Here is a 17,115-nt window from a genome sequence, read left to right as displayed (position 1 = left end):
GTGCCTTATTCATCATAAATGAACACAGGTCCAGACTCTCTATTTCCTAATTCCCTATCTATTCATAATTTCATCATCTGCTAATTTAATTAGTTAAGGAAATGTGCAGAAATATGCAGGCTTTAAGCAAAATGTAATGTAATGAAACTCTTTCATTGTGGGCTGTGGGGGAAGCAGAGAATATAGAGAACTCAGTAGCAGGAGCTGAAGCTGGCCTAGACAGAGAAAGAGTGTGACATCCATCATGATTAGGAGGCTCCAGAGACAGGATGGTCATCTACACACACACACACACACACACACACACACACACACACACATACACACACACAAAACACTCCCTGTGAGAGGATATGTAACAGGCAGAAGACTTCTCTTGCTGCTCCCACCCACTTTGTGGAGGAGATCTAACAGCAGGACTGAGTGGTCCATCTGTTCAGTCTCCATTGTCCTCCCATGGATTTCCCTGTGTTTACATTATTTGTGACTTTAAACCCACTTTTGTTCCTACCAGTGTGAAACCGACAGAAGTTTGTGTTTTTCTATCTATGTGTTTATGTCAGTTTGTGTAACGTGTATTTGTGCTATGGACATGTGTTGAGAGCTTTTCCAAAAGACATTGCGTTATGACAAGGCATGATAAATGCACTATGTTCACACATTATGTTTCTTTGCTCTCTGAGCTTAAACACCCACACTGAAACTTATTACCCTTCAAGGTAGGCGATAATGTGTGTAAAACATTGCTGTTGATGTAGCTAGAAATAATGCAAACCATTGTGAATAGTCATTATAGAATCATAATACTGCCTCTGGACAGAATAGTTTTTCTCCTGGACAATCTGACAATCTTCTGAACTATGTAAATTTTTTAAGGGGGAATTTTTTAATTTCATTTAAGGGGGAAATTTTTCCACAACAAAATTGATTTCACAATTTAAAGAACAATCTTGAATAGCTTCCAATATTAAGTTGGCAAATTAAGCTCTGAAAGTCTCTGTATGACAAACACCAACACCACAGTACCATTAACATAAAATATGTTTTGTTTTACTCTTCCTTTGAATTGACAGTAAAACTAGGTGTCAAAAAGCATTTACCTGAAGCAGCAAAGGAAACATCTCTAGTTAATTTTTCTCCTTTTTGTATTTTTTCATTCAAATTATTAAACAGCATAGCTTCAGAGACTTTGATTATGCAGAATAAGTGCAAATTCAAATTGGAAGTTCAAACTGGATAGATACTAAGGTTAGGGTTAGGGTTAGGTAAGTACATTTTTACAGCGACATTCTATGTGACTTTCCATTTGGTAATATTTTTTGATTAGAAGCACAGGTACTAGGGTACTAGCACAGGTACTAGGGTACTAGCACAGGTGCTATTGTATGGATAGTTCTGGATTTTGATGAGTAACCATACCACTGTGAAACAGTGATTGTCAAAGGAACACACCGGTTATTAGTGTCTTACACCCATTAAACTCCTCTTTAAAGGTAATTTATGACGGCCACCTTCTCTTTACCTTTATTGTGCAACCTATACAAGTGCTGTGATTGATTGTGGTTTCACAAAAGAATCTTCTTATTACTTGTGCGACTGAGTTAACTGCTGACCCCTGAAAAATGCAACTCCTGTTTGATCTGATACACAAAATGATGTCATCATTCATGCGAATGTGCGAGCAGCTTTCGGGTAGCGAGGGACGCTGAGTAATAATTGAAGGCAAGTAGTGATATTTATCTAAGGAGGATATGGCTTCTGGGAAGGACTTCTGAACGTTTTTTAGGTTTTATTGGATTAGAAAAAAAAGAAAAGTGACTTTTAAGTGCCATAACAGTGCCTCTAAGGTATGTTGTGATTCAACAGGCAATACTTTTCCAATAGTAGGAGAGGTTAATCTAGTACAGTTTTTTTTTTGCCTTTTTGGAGCGATAGCATCTTCTTCAAAACTAAAACTCAGAAGTGGTGAGAGGCACCAAGTGCATGGAAGGATAGAGCAGGGTGAGAAATACGGATACCACACCACGTCCAGATTTCATACAGACATTAAATCCTGCAGGTTTTGTGCCTTGATAGTGTAGTTTTTTTCTGTAGCGGAATTTGTGTTTTATGACCCACAGGTGGATGAACATAACTAGTAAAGTATGTCCGAGAGCGGCATAAAAGATTTATTCCTTACTACAAATTGCCAATTCTGGTAATCTGAATGTCCACATAGAGCCTGTTTTCTTATTGTATGAATCTTTATCTTTATGAATATTACACTTTACATTTCTAGAATCTTTTTCAATTTGACTATGAAGCCTCTTTTTTGGGGAATTGTATACTAGAACTTATCAATTAGCCCAGGCCTGTAAAGGTAATTCAATACACAGCTATTGGAAAAACCTAGAAAAGGTTTTATAATAGAAAATGTACCTTTTTTCTCTCAGTTCTGCAGTGGGAGTGGGTTTCTATGGCAACAGCGAAACCAACGACGGCATCTACCAAATGACCTATTCACTCTATAACACCAATCACACTTTGTCTGGCATCGATAGTCAGGTAAGAGTGTGTTTCATTTGCTGCTTCATATTACTGTTGCCTGAGGGCTAATAATGCATACACACTACACACACAAGCACACACAAACACACAGCACAGCACGTACACACACGATACATCCCAGTTTATAGAATTTCCTTCTTTCTGTGTACATGCTCACAGGTGAATTTAATAGGAACACTTATACCCCATGCTTCATGCAATTATTCAATCTGCCAATCATCTGGTATCAGCACAGTCCATAAAATCCTCCATATATACAGGCCAAGGGCTTCAGTTAATATTCACATCAGAATAAGGAATTGAAAATTTGGCCTCAGTGAGTGTAACATGTCTAATGAAAGGTTGGAGACATGCTGGCATTTTCACACACAAGAGTTTACAGAGAAAATGTTGTGAAAATCAAAAACCATCCAGTGATGTAGACGGGAAGTGTTAATGAGAGAGGTCAGAGGAGAATGGCTTGACTCTTTCAAGCTGACAGGAATGTTACAGTAGCTTAAATAATAAGTTTTAGCTCAGCTATAGTGAGCATAACAAAGCATCAACATGCCAACCTTCGAGGCCGATGGGCTGCAACAGCAGAAGCCCATATCGGGTTCCACTCCTCTCTGCCAGGAACAGACATTTTCTGGCTGCAGTGGGCACAGGTTCACCAAAACTGAACAATGGCCAGTTTAAAATGTTTTTTTTTTTCCCCCAATGTTTATGCAATTGCACCGAGACCACATGATTTACTGATTGAATAGTTGTATGAATGAGCATGGTGTTCCAGTGGGTGCTTGTAATGCAGCATCATGATTCAATTCTGTTTTGTAGAGCCATAAAGAATAAATTATTCCAAGTCAACACATAAAATACTGTAGATCTAAATAGATTTGAAACAGATACCTATATATATATATATATATATATATATATATATATATATATATATATATGTGTGTGTGTGATTTTCAGAGGTGGAGCAGTCTATCTCTGTCTTTAATGGGAAAAATCAATGCAGTTAAAATGATTATTCTGCCCAAGTTTCTTTATTTTTTTCAATCGCTTCCATTATTTTTACCTAAGTACTTTTTTGATTCTTTAGATAGAATCATTAATTCTTTTCTTTGGGGTGGAAAACCTCCCAGAATCCGTAAGACTCTATTGCAGAGATGTAGGCTCAGTGGTGGGCTTGCTTTGCCCAATTTTCAAATATACTACTGGGCTGCACATATCCAAAAACTAAACTCCTGGACCAATTCAACAGAATCCACTTGGTGCAATCTGGAGCTACTGTCTTGTAGATCATCCTCTGTATCAGCCCTGCTTTGCTCACCCCTTCCGATTAAACCATCTCAATACACTGACAATCCAGTCGTACTGAACACACTTAAGATTTGGTTTCGGTTTAGGCGTCATTTTAAATTTAGGGCTCTATCAGCACTGGGCCCCCTGAATAAAAATCATTTGTTCCCCCCGTCTTTTTTAGATTCAGCTTTTTCACTATGGCACGAAAAAGGCATCAAGCAACTTTATGATTTGTATGAAGATGGCATCTTTAGAAGTTTTGCCAGCCTGTCCTTGGAGTATGGGCTGCCTTCAGCTCATTTTTTTCGATATCTCCAAGTCCGCAGCTTTGTATCTAAATGCCTTCCCAATTTTCCCTCTGTACCCCCCAAGCAACCTTGGGAGAGTTTAGTCATGTTCACTCCACACCAGCGTAGCTTGATTTCCCAGATATACATTTTCATTTTATCTCTCAATAGCTGTAATATAGATAAAACCAGGACCGCTTGGGAGGAGGAGTTAGGGCTGCAGTTAGGCGACGAACGTTGGGAGAAAGCCGTTGATAGGATACGGTCTACCACTTCCTGTGCCTGCCTCAGTCTCATTCAGTTTAAGGTTTTGTATAGAATTCATTTTTCCAAATCTAAACAGGCAAAAATCTCTCCTGGGGTAGAGGACGGATGTGACAGATGTCATGCTTCCCCCTGTCATCTAAGTCATATGTTTTTTCTGTGCCCAAAACTACACGCATTCTGGACAGGTTTTTTCGGCATTATGTCCTCCATATTTGAAGTGCAATTGACGCCATGCCCTCTGATCGCTATATTTGGTATTACCAATGAGTCAGTATCACTGAGTTCTGTACACAAAGATGTTTTAGCCTTCTCATCTTTGTTGGCCAGACGTTGTATACTTCTACACTGGAAGGCAATAAGATGTCCGTCCATCTCTCAGTGGTTTAAGGATCTGATGTTCTTTCTTAAGTTGGAGAAAATAAAATATACACTGAGGGGTTCTACTGATACCTTTTTTTGCAAGTGGCAACTTGTTATTTCTTACTTTAGGAGACTACAGGTGTTACCTGATTAGAGTTCTAATTCGGTCAATAATTGGACTGTATACATAACCTTTTTTTCCGTTTCTTCAGTTGTTTTAACAGGGGGATGTGGGGTGTTTGTGCGTGCGCGCGTGAGTGTGTGTGTGTGTGTCTTTGTCTGGGGGTTTGTTTTTGTTTTGGGTGGCGGGGTGGGAGTGTCTGCTCTTTGTTGTTTGAAAAAGGAAAATGGAGAATTTCTGTATACATTCTTGTATTTGTGATTGTTGATTTTTCAATAAAAAAAAGAAAAGAAAAAAAAAAAAAATATATATATATATATATATATACACATATATACATATGTGTGTGTGTGTATATATATATATATATATATATATATATATATATATATATATATATATATATATATATATATATATATATATATATGTGTGTGTGTGTGTGTAAGATGCGTGTCTTTACATATGGCTATTTAGAGCATTAATTATACAAATACAGACAGTGGCATTACATTAGAGGTCCAGTGTATAGGACTTTAAAGATTAGTTAAAAGTTAGGCTTCTATCTCTTAGTACACACCTTAAACAACTTTAATGTTTTAGCTTGTCTCTAAACGTTTGAAACAAACAAAAAAAAAAACCAGAAAAAAACATAATTCTTCATGAGCATCAATTCAGTTTCATGAGAAGCTTGAAGGTTCCCTCATGAAACAAAGAACAAATGAGCGATGAAGAACAAAGCACATGCAGTCCAATATAGTGATAACATGAAGACTTAGAATAAAGACGCCTGTGTTGTGCTGAGACATCCTTACTTTCAGGGAAATTCCACTTTAGTGCCTTGATTCTTCCATGTATCTCTCATAAATTGGTTCCTTGTTTAATGACTCAAGACACATCATATGACATGTCTGAAATGATTTGTTTTCTTTTAAATTATACAAGAATCAAAAATCCAATAACAAATGCTGTATGACTGAGGGACAACTCAAACAAATATGAGATTAAAAAAAAGTGTTTTATTGTGAAATCTTCCTTTACTCAACTGCCTGTAGACTGAGATGAGAGAATTCTGTCTTATCTTAGCTTTCTTCACAGTTGTCTGGATTGTGTGATAAGCTGATGGTTATCTCTGGGGCACCCGTCCTCTCTCACAGAATATTCAATGGCTGTGTCATGTTTTCAAGCCTTCAGACTCCACATGGTATTACTTTTTTCATTCAGAGCTTGCGGTACTTTTTAAAAACAGCTTCCTTGCAGCACTGTTTGCATTACTGGTTGGGTTCATAGGAAGTGCCACTGAGGATTGGCTAAAAATCCAATCGACTCTCAATCTCTTCACCATTGGCTTCAGGAGTCATGGCAGTTTCTAATCCCTGACATCTGTCCTCTCTGATATAAGGCAGGTGATTCCTGGCACTGTTATCCCACCCACCATACTCATGCTTTAGTATCTTCTTCTAAGGCTGAGGAATGTATTACCAGTCAATTCAGCAAGTGAAGTGGACAAAAAATAAATCAAGGCTGAATAAATCACAACGAGCTACGCATGTGGAGTGGATTTGTCACCCGATAAATGTACTTAGTTGTAACTGAGTTGCTGTGATGGAGTTAGGAATGAGTTTTATTTGAGTTTCAAATAAAGTACCATAAAGTTTATGCAATCTTTAGTACTTAGATTTACAAGCACCACGTTTGAGGACCTGTGTATAAGATGAATTGGAATTAGTCCCGGAGATTGTAATGGAGGGGAGGACACAGGAAGCCTAATGTCCTGTAGAAAGAAAGGAGGGACTGGAAAGTACAGATCAAGAGCTAATGATTTGCAAGGTAATTGTAAAACGGAGAGTCTTGTGATACTTGAAAACATTTTATTATCCTTGTAGCACAATCAGAGTTTGCCGTCACAAAGTGCTGGATAGAAAGTAGTCTGAAAAGAGTAAACAGATTAGGATAAAGACACATTTATAACATAATACTCTTATGAAAAAATTGACAAGTTGGCCAGTGTAATAAAATCACTGATAATACATATGATATGTCAACAAAATGACAGCAATATTAGTACAAGGTAAGGAACTAAACATTACAGGACATGCAGATATAGAGCCATAACAAACGAGAAGGGGACCATTTAGCTCCTGTTATTACGTACACTATAGTGGTTACAATGATGAAATAATAAACAATTGCACTTTGCCCGCCTTTCTTTTTCTACAAGACAATAATTGGTGATGTTACAAAAAGCACATAGTCCTTTTACCTGAAGATAATCCTACTGACTCTTACAGAGCGCTGACACTTGAGATTCCTTTCATAAATCTTAAATAAACATCTTCTAACAGAGCGCTTTTCTATGTTAAATAACATATCTGATATTAGTCTTAGGTTATGTAGATTATCTGCCATAGAGATCCTTGTGAATGAGCACATTAATATTAATCTGTCAGTCTAATTAGTCGGTAATAGTGTTAGAGAATATTCAGCACATGCATAACTAAACAGAATCGAACATTTAACAGTCCTTTGCTTTCATATCACCCAGACTAGGATTTAATTACAAAAGCGGTCTTAATTATTAACATTGGTGTACAAAGTTGATCTAATATAAATATAATTATGTATTATATATAATTATATATAATTATACATATATAATTATACTAGTAATATACTAGTAATGTGTATAAATACACATTACTATTTAGATAGTATGGTATAATATGGTATTAATGGCTTTTACATACATATTAAGTTTGATAGGTTCTAGGGTAAAATTAATTTATTTAATAAATGAAAAAATAATAAAATTTAAGGGTGGATGCTCTACATATTGAATTATGTTTGAAGCAGAAAATTTCTTATCTTTAAAAGTCCTGTCAACATTCAGAACAGATGAAGTGGCAACCAGTTCTGCCTTTGACATATAATTTTGCGCTTTCTTAGAAATGTGACATGCTGCATTTTTTAAGTAGTATTTACTTCGAGAGATTAAAAAAAAATTATAAGTGGCTGATTAGTGTCTGGAGACTGCTATAATGCAAGTGAGGAAGATTGATGTGGAAATTTCTTTGGTATATTTGTAAAAATAAAAAAGATTTACATTGTTTTAATAAATAGACATAGTGTCTACGGCTTAAGTGGAAAATCTTTAGGGTGCCAAAACATCACGCCATCCTATCTATGATTATTTTCCTGCAATAATACAATCGTGTTTTATTCCTTACTTAATAGTTTTTAAATTCATTCTGTAAATTGTTGTTTTGGGCTACTGCACGATAATAACCCTTTATTGGTCTTTATCTCAAGCAGATTTAGAGTTTTTAGATTGCAGGCTGATTTGAAAGCATGCAGCTGTGTGACTGTGCTAGTTGTCCAGCAGCCATGCTGGACCAAAATGTTTCTGTCTGCCATCTCTTTCGGGCTTTAGCCAATATTTATAAACAGATTTGCACATGGTAATCATATCCATTAGAAGATGATCCTGGATTACAGCTTTTGAGAAGTTTGTTAAATACTCTGGGTTTTTGGCCGTCAACATGCAGACACACATGCACAAAAAGGTTGTTTTCTATACAAGTGCACATAAAAATTTGTTTAACTGTATACATAAGAATCAAAGGAAATGACACAAACACAAGTTGTTTATGAGGCTTGACTCTGGCTCCAGATCCACAGTGTATTACCTAATTCCAAGCTTCAGTTCTCTGCTGGCTCTCTCCTCTTTTAGGTGGCTGGCTCTTTGAGCAACATGCGGCTGCGGCTAAAGGAGCACCTCGCACGGCTGGATGAGATCTTTTCGCCTCGGCAGGACTACACCCAGACAGTTCGCTTCATGCAGCAGATGGCTGACAATATCATCCGACAGCTCACTGCCATGCCCAACATCAGCCAGGCCAGACAGGACCTTGCAACAGTCGCCGACCGGGCCAGCTACATGGAGTACTACAGGTGACTTGCATTGAGTTAATGGCTTTTGTACTACTTCTTTATAAGCTATTTTTAAAAGACTGTAGTTTGAGTCATCAGGGTTTCCATTTTGAGCCCTACTGTGGAGTTTGCAAGTTTTTTCCTCTGGGTTATTCTGTTTTTTTTTTTTTTTTTTCCACCTCCCAAAAACATTCTAGTAGGCAGACTGTTTATGCTAATATGTGTGAATGTGTGTGAATGGTGGCCTGGGTGTATTCCCACCTGGGCTGCAGATCCACCATGACCAGGGCAAAGCGCTTCCTGAAGCTGAATAAATGCAATTTGAGTCCTGGGCTATTATTCGACTAGATTATTAGATCCAAAATTGCTCCATGCAGTAGACAATCCTGTAAGCCTTCCTTCCAAACATTCTTTCATTTAATTCTCATGAGAGAAAGCTCTTAGTAGTTTAGTGTACGTGGCTTGCATGTGAAAGATTATAATGGTCACTTCCTTTCTCCATCACGCATGTACTATTAACAGCCCCAGCAGATTTCTGGCCTGCAGACAAGCACCATTAACTAGCTCAGAATTATGTAGGAGTCACTTGTGCCATTGACCTTTTTCCAGCCTTTAAAGCAGGCCCTCATTTCCACTGCCCTTTCAGAGCTGTTAGGCATGGTGAATTGACTCATATATTCTCTATGAAGATCGCATTCCCGCTTGTAGACTAGTGTGTTATGAACTAGCAGCAGTCTTATTGATGAAGGGCTCGTATTTCTGGTGACCGGAGGACTGTGGTATTGAGCGAGAATGTGCACACCTTCTTCCTGCATTACTCACAGGGCAAATTGAATCAGGCAACTTCCTCAGTCTTTCTGTCTCAAGGCATAAGTATATAGGATCATGGCTTTATGTACATGCTGTAGTATTGCTGTAGCTGTTATAAATACCTGGAGTCAATAGAATATACATGATAAGAGCTCAAAGGCTGACTTGCTCATCACCAGCTTGTCTAGCTGTAATCAAAAAGCTCTTATGCTGACATGTTAAACATGACTTCAAAGTTATTTGTGAACTGGTTTGGTCCAAATAAGGTGGCATCAGTTTCTGCTGTAAGTCCAGATTAATACACACTAATAGGAGAGAGGACTGATGCCCATAGTGTCTGTTCTCTAGTTCATGAAATACTTATGTCTATGGATTTGCACTACTGAATTATTAACTCACTCACACACACACACACACTCACTCACACACACACACACACACACACACACACACACACACACACACACACACACACACACACATATGAAACTCCTGTAGGTGTGTTATGAATTATATCCCTTTTAAAGGCTACACTGTATTGCACATTTATAGTTCATTACTGTGAAAACGATAAAAAAGTGATATATGATTATATGTGTAATTTGATTCTGCTTCTTTCAGATGGCTGATGTATCTTCTGCTGCTGATTCTAGACCTGGTCATCTGTCTGGGATGCTGTTTAGGACTGGTGAAGCATTCTCGCTGGCTGCTCGCTCTGTGAGTGCTTCTCATGTTTCTGTATACTTACTAAGTGAGCACAAGTCTCCTCTGTGTCTGTATATACGCTTACTGTCTTAAGAAATTTCATGAATTTTTTTTTTTATTATTTCTGCCAGTGAAATTGACATTTAAATACAGCCAAATGACCCTCACGCTTCATAGAGAAAAAGTGGATTTGAACAATAATATTTTTTTGCTGATCTTAGGCTACAGTAAACACAGGTTCACTGGAACTGGATAGCTTGGAAGAATTGAAAGAACACTGACTGGCTTTTCTGCAGTCTTCACTTGTCCAGTTTTGGAGTGTTTTTGCTGTAACCCTCTGGTTCATGTAATTGGAGGTAGATAACCTCAAGTTTCAGAGCTTTCTCACCATAGTTGCAAATATTTGTTATTTGCCTTCCTGTCATCATTCTCTTATGACTACACTCAAAAAGGCATCCATTCCCCCCAAAAAAACAAAACAAAACAAAAAACACACACACACACCTTTTTCCTGTGTAACCACAGCAGCTTTCAACAGTCTCAGATATCTAGCAAGTGTGGTTACCGACACTAAACCTTCCTTTTACCTAGCATCTAGGAGTGCACAGACTTCCACAACATGTTTTATCAAGTTTCATTCTTCTAGGCTTCTACACAAGAACAAACCTGTATAGGGATTGATAAGGATTTTCATTCATATTTTTTTTCCATTACTAGCTAAGTGTGATTTGTCTCAAACAGTGTCTCACACTGTTCAAATTGCTACATGCTTTAGCAAAGTGGAAACAAGTCTAATCAAATCATTTTATAACTAGTTAAAAGCTGTCATACGATTTGTGATGCTGCTCAAGGTCTTTATATTCAGTTTTCTCCCTTTTACTTTAAAAACCAAAATGAGTAACAACTATATATAGTAGAAAATGTGAAGGGAAATATGAAGGGGCTTTCAGGCTAATTCGTCTTTTATAGGTACTGAATGGAAACACATTTTGGACTATAAATAAGTAATAAATATGTAGTGGGCATTATAATATAAATACATTATAGCATGCTCATTTCTGAGCACCTCTTATTCGATGGCAGTTAGTCATCAGACGGTGGCTTATTTTTAAATACCTTCCTTCCTGCGTGTTGTTGGTTTTTTCACCCTGCAGGTGAAACAGATGTGTGGTCACTTCTATCTGGTCAGATCACATTTCACAGCAGTTTTTACTGCATGTAATGACATCACACAGTGGCATTATAAAAACAAGCTGGATGTGAACTGGCAGTGTGTTAGCACGTCTCTCATATGCTGGCTGCTCCCTTCTCTCCTTCTCTCATTTCTCATACATTCATCCTTGTCTCTCTCTCTCCCTGCTCTCTCCACTTACTCCACTAATGCCTATTGATCGCTCTGCCAGGATGTGCGTGAATGCGTGTGCGCTAGATTGTGTGTCTGTGCACGAGTGCGCCTTTAACTAATTTTTAAGTGCTTCCAGTCCACTTTATTGGTGCTTTTAAGACCATCATCAGAAAAGAGATTTGGTTCGTGAAAATCTCAGCTACACTTTTGCGCCCATCAGGGAGTCGTTTGCACTATTTCATTTCTTTCTTTCTTTCTTTCTTTCTTTCTTTCTTTCTTTCTTTCTTTCTTTCTCCTTCTCCCTCAATTATTCTCTTTCTCTCCATCTCAACTATGCACATAACATAAACATGGCAGGGTGGCACAATATCCCTTGCTAAATGTGATCATAATTCCTGTCTTGTCTAATACTGTCACAACCGTGAGGAGGAAGACAGACCCAGATACAGGATAGCTTCAAATGAGTAGGGTTTAATAAATAATAATACATAAAACAGGAACACAGACGAAAACTAAACAGTACAAAGGACGAGAAAACAATGACGATACACAGATGTTACATTAACAATACACTGATGATGATTGAATAGACACGACGATTAATACATAGGGAACAGGTGTGTAGAGATAAACAAAGGGGAGGAGTAAAAGGCGGGGCAGAGACGTGACCTAAACAGACGCACATGGCCAAAAGTCCGGGCTGAATCCTGACAAATACATAATTCCAGGTTGTTTCTATAGTACTAATATTTCTGAAGTTTATTTGAGCATTCTGACCATCTCAAAGTTTGCAGATAAGTTTTTTGTCATTGTTTTGTTAAATTATGGATTTGGTGTAATAAAAAAGAGTCAAATTAATTTAGAGCAATTTTTTAACTGTGTCAGATTAAGGGTCAACAAAGTGATTGTCAATATTTACATGGAATTCATTTTTAATGGGAAACAATCTGGGTAACATGATGAAACATAATTATTGAAGCAATTTTCGATTAAAGCAAACGAATCAGCAAAAACAAATGTAGCAGAATCAAGTGCTATACCGCCAGTGTTGCCTGATAAGATTGTTGGGATAATTTATTCATCCATTCTCAGTCATTACTTTATACTGGCCAGAGTGGTACTGGTCCTGAAACCTTAGCCAGAAGCACTGGGGATACGGTGGGAGTAGGTTCTAGTAAGCAGAGCACCACGCAGACATATACACACATTAATTCATACCTAGGAGAAATTTATCATAGCATTCAGTCTACTTACTAGCATGTTATTTGGGAGGTGGGAGGACAAAGGAGAACTTAGAGGAAAGCCACGGAGAGGGCTGGTGAAACACTGCACAAATAGTAACAAGAAGAGATGATGCTACCCACTGCACCACCAAGCCACCCAATATATATATGTGTGTATATATATATATATATATAATGACAAACAAAATAAAAGAAATAAAAATAAGAATAAAACTGATCCAGGAGCCTGAAATAAACCATAAACATGCAAACTCGCTTGCATGTTTTGACTTCAAAACCCATCCTTAAACAACACGAGTTTTGGCGCGTCAGTATTATCTGTCAGGACTCAGCCCGGGATTGGGCCACGTGCCTTTGTTTATGTTTTGTGTCACATGTCTGCCCCGCACTTATCTCTTCCTCCCCGCCTCTGCACACCTTTTCCTCATGTGTCTAATTGCAATTAGTATTCAGTCGAGCTGCGTTGCCTTAAGCAGCACGGAATCCTCTGTCTGTTGTCATTTATCTATTTTTTTGTCATTTTTTCTGTTGTCTAGTTGTGTTTGGTTTTGACTTTGTCCCTGTTTTGTGTTTTTATTTAATAAATCCTGGTTTATTTTACGCTATCCTGCATTCGGGTCTGTTTTTACCCCGCATCCCTGACAAGTGTCTATATTTTTGGTAATTTTGTAACTGGACAATTAAATTGGGATGGTGGAAAGTTGAAACCTGGCCAATTGGAGGATTACTCCTGGCCACTACTGATTCCGGGAGATGTTAATTTAGTCTGTATTCAGAGCTGGTAACTTCAATAAGTTTGATATTTATGAAGAAGCAGATTACTTATTATTGTTTACTCTCAACCGCAACACATGCAAGATTAAAAAGAATAACCATTGAAAGGAAACATGAATGAGAAAATGTCCCTTTACAGGATAATTTATTAAATATCAAAGTTGATATTTGTATCATTATCAAATTCAATTTATAATTCAGAAACATTTTTAAAGTAATATCTTAGCTTTTCAACTTAATACCATTGTTTCCTGTCAAAAGTTCATTCAATTATGAATCAAATATGTTTTATAACAACCATCTACATGTTTATAATATTAATAAAGGGTAGTGATGCTAATTGTACTGGGTAAATGACCTGTTCCTTAATATGTGTCCATCACTCATTTTTATTGAGTGTGTACCCAGCTGATAATAACATTTATTTATGCTGCCCAGTGGTGTAATTGCAGATCCAGAAGCCTGAAACCCACTCTTTCATTCAATTTACGTAGGGGTTGCATGAATAGTCCTAGCCATAATTATCACATTAATCACTGCAAATTTGGCTTCATTTAACAGTCTGGCTTCCACTCCTCATTATTTCGAAGCGTAAGAAATAAGTGCACAGAATAAGCTTGTTTGTTTAACAATGAACTGAAAGCCGATTGGCTGATACACTTTACGGATAAAGGTTTGTAGACACCTGACCATTGCACCCGTATGCGGTCCGTATACCCGTATGGTATAGGATGAGTTTGCAGTTTCCTACACTAGAGCAAAGGGACCCAAACCTAAGCCCAAATCAGTACTGATCTCACTAACGCTCTTTTGGCTGAATAAACAAAATCTCTCACAGCCATGCACCAAAATCTGGTTGAAAGCCTTCTAGGAAGTGGGGAGATTAGAACAGTAAGGAGAGACTAAATCTGGAATGGGACAGTCAGGCGTCCACATACACTCACTCACTCACTCACTCATTTTCTGCCGCTTATCCGAACTACCTCGGGTCACGGGGAGCCTGTGCCTATCTCAGGCGTCATTGGGCATCAAGGCAGGATACACCCTGGACGGAGTGCCAACCCATCGCAGGGCACACACACACACACACTCTCATTCACTCACGCAATCACACACTACTGACAATTTCCCAGAGATGCCAATCAACCTACCATGCATGTCTTTGGACCGGGGAGGAAACCGGAGTACCCGGAGGAAACCCCCGAGGCACGGGGAGAACATGCAAACTCCACACACACAAGGCGGAGGCGGGAATCGAACCCCCAACCCTGGAGGTGTGAGGTCCACATACATCTGGCCATATATTGAAGTGTGAAGATATCAGAGGTGAAAAATGCTGCTTTGAATGTTGCATCACGGGACTGGACAGGTCATAAAAATGAATATTTCTTGTAATTTCTTATAATATGTGCAAACAGTTAACTGTGCATAAAATTTATACATTTTGTGCATAACAAGATACTAAACCAAGGTTGTAAAATTGTGCAGGATGTAGGCTTTTTTTTTTTTTTTTATCATATGTTTAATTAAGATAAGATAAGATACTGTACTTTTATTCATACCACAGTGGGGAAATTTCAGTGTTACAGCAGCAAAGAAAAATGTGCAAATATAAATTAGAAGCATAAAAGAAAAATAGTCCAAATACAAATACATACAGTACAGATGTGTATAGATACAAAAGAAAAGAAGCAAACAATACAGTAGTTATACTTTTAGTCAAACAAACTGCGATAGGTACAGGTAATATTGCAAAGTTTAAAAAATGGTGTTATTGCACAGTTGTTATTGCACAAGAATTTGTTATTGCACAAGAACTTTGGCACAATTTTATTAATAACAAATCACTCTGGTTAATTAATTTAAACAAATTAATTAACCAGAGTGATTTGTTATTAATAAAATTGTGCCAAAGTTTTTGTTTATTTGTTTATACACTCTTTTGAAAAGAAAACACTCTAGATTAAAAGATGAGAAGACCAAGGCATTCATTTGTAGTTTATTTTGTAATTCACTTTTTAGAGTTTTACAAGCAGTATTTTTAAGCACTTTGCTTATTTCCTCTGATAAGAACCTTTTATGGATTTTACAGGATTGATACATTTAATTAATTCATTGTGCCATTAATGGCATGCCATAGTCCTTGAGTGTGTTTACAGCTGAGAACATCTATTTCATTGTGGCATTGAGTTTAAACAGTTTATACGCACAACAGTCTGAATAGCCGGTAAGTCCATCCTTCATCTGAGGTCTGAATACTGATGTGCATAGTTTCGGTATTAGACCCTCACTCCACGTACATAACTGCACTCTTGACTACAGTTCATGGTCAGTGTTAAGAGGTGGAGTTCAAGATGAAACAATTCATTTCAAGGTTTTTTTAGTTGATGGTGTAGCCACTGGAGCCCACATCATGATATGTACTCGATATTCGGTGTTTGTCCTTGTTTTCTCCCGATCTGTTTCATTCCTTTTTTTTTTACTAGTTTCTGTATTTTTTTAAGGTAAACCTCAATATCTGCTTGAAATATTTGTGTAAAATTGTAATAACTGTGTCTGTTTACAATACCTAACTGTAAGAGCTCTATCTATATAATGTACATCTTTTCTATGTCCTCTTACCAAACCCTTATATCATTCTGTGTTTCAGTATTATGGGGTTAGGTATGCTGACACTTATACTGAGCTGGGTATCACTCGGAGTGGGCATGGTTACTGCTGTGGTGAGTTCATACTGTTACCTGTTACAATTAAAACACTTTCTGTGACAGTTTAAACACCATGTGTTTCAGTTTAAACACTACCTGTTACAATTAATGCACTACCTGTTTCAGATTAAACACTACCTGTTTCAGATTAAACACTACCTGTTTCAGATTAAACACTACCTGTTTCAGATTAAACACTACCTGTTTCAGATTAAACACTACCTGTTTCAGTTTAAACACTACCTGTTTCAGTTTAAACACTACCTGTTACAATTAACGCACTACCTGTTTCAGATTAAACACTACCTGTTTCAGATTAAACACTACCTGTTTCAGATTAAACACTACCTGTTTCAGTTTAAACACTACCTGTTACAATTAACGCACTACCTGTTTCAGATTAAACACTACCTGTTTCAGATTAAACACTACCTGTTTCAGTTTAAACACTACCTGTTACAATTAACGCACTACCTCTTTCAGATTAAACACTACCTGTTTCAGTTTAAACACTACCTGTTACAATTAACGCACTACCTGTTTCAGATTAAACACTACCTGTTTCAGTTTAAACACTACCTGTTACAATTAACGCACTACCTGTTTCAGATTAAACACTACCTGTTTCAGATTAAACACTACCTGTTTCAGATTAAACACTACCTTGTTTCAGATTAAACACTACCTGTTTCAGATTAAATACTACCTGTTTCAGATTAAACACTAC

At 37.4% G+C, this 17,115-nt stretch overlaps 1 protein-coding gene across 2 annotated transcripts in view; it reads left to right on the top strand.

The window, feature by feature from the left end:
• ttyh2l (tweety homolog 2, like) overlaps nucleotides 1-17,115 on the top strand; it is a 43,737-nt gene that overhangs the window by 10,150 nt on the left and 16,472 nt on the right. For both annotated transcript variants that reach the window (XM_060892822.1, XM_060892823.1), the window contains exons 3-6: nucleotides 2,433-2,544; nucleotides 8,603-8,823; nucleotides 10,234-10,329; nucleotides 16,331-16,403. In XM_060892822.1, coding sequence (XP_060748805.1) covers nucleotides 2,433-2,544; nucleotides 8,603-8,823; nucleotides 10,234-10,329; nucleotides 16,331-16,403 — 502 coding nt within the window. The remainder of the gene's footprint in view (nucleotides 1-2,432; nucleotides 2,545-8,602; nucleotides 8,824-10,233; nucleotides 10,330-16,330; nucleotides 16,404-17,115) is intronic.

Source organism: Tachysurus vachellii, chromosome 18, assembly GCF_030014155.1.
Source record: "Tachysurus vachellii isolate PV-2020 chromosome 18, HZAU_Pvac_v1, whole genome shotgun sequence".
Taxonomy (NCBI): Eukaryota; Metazoa; Chordata; class Actinopteri; order Siluriformes; family Bagridae; genus Tachysurus; species Tachysurus vachellii.
The sequence above is the reverse complement of the archived record's forward strand: the minus strand, read 5'-3'. Positions and strand labels throughout refer to the sequence as shown.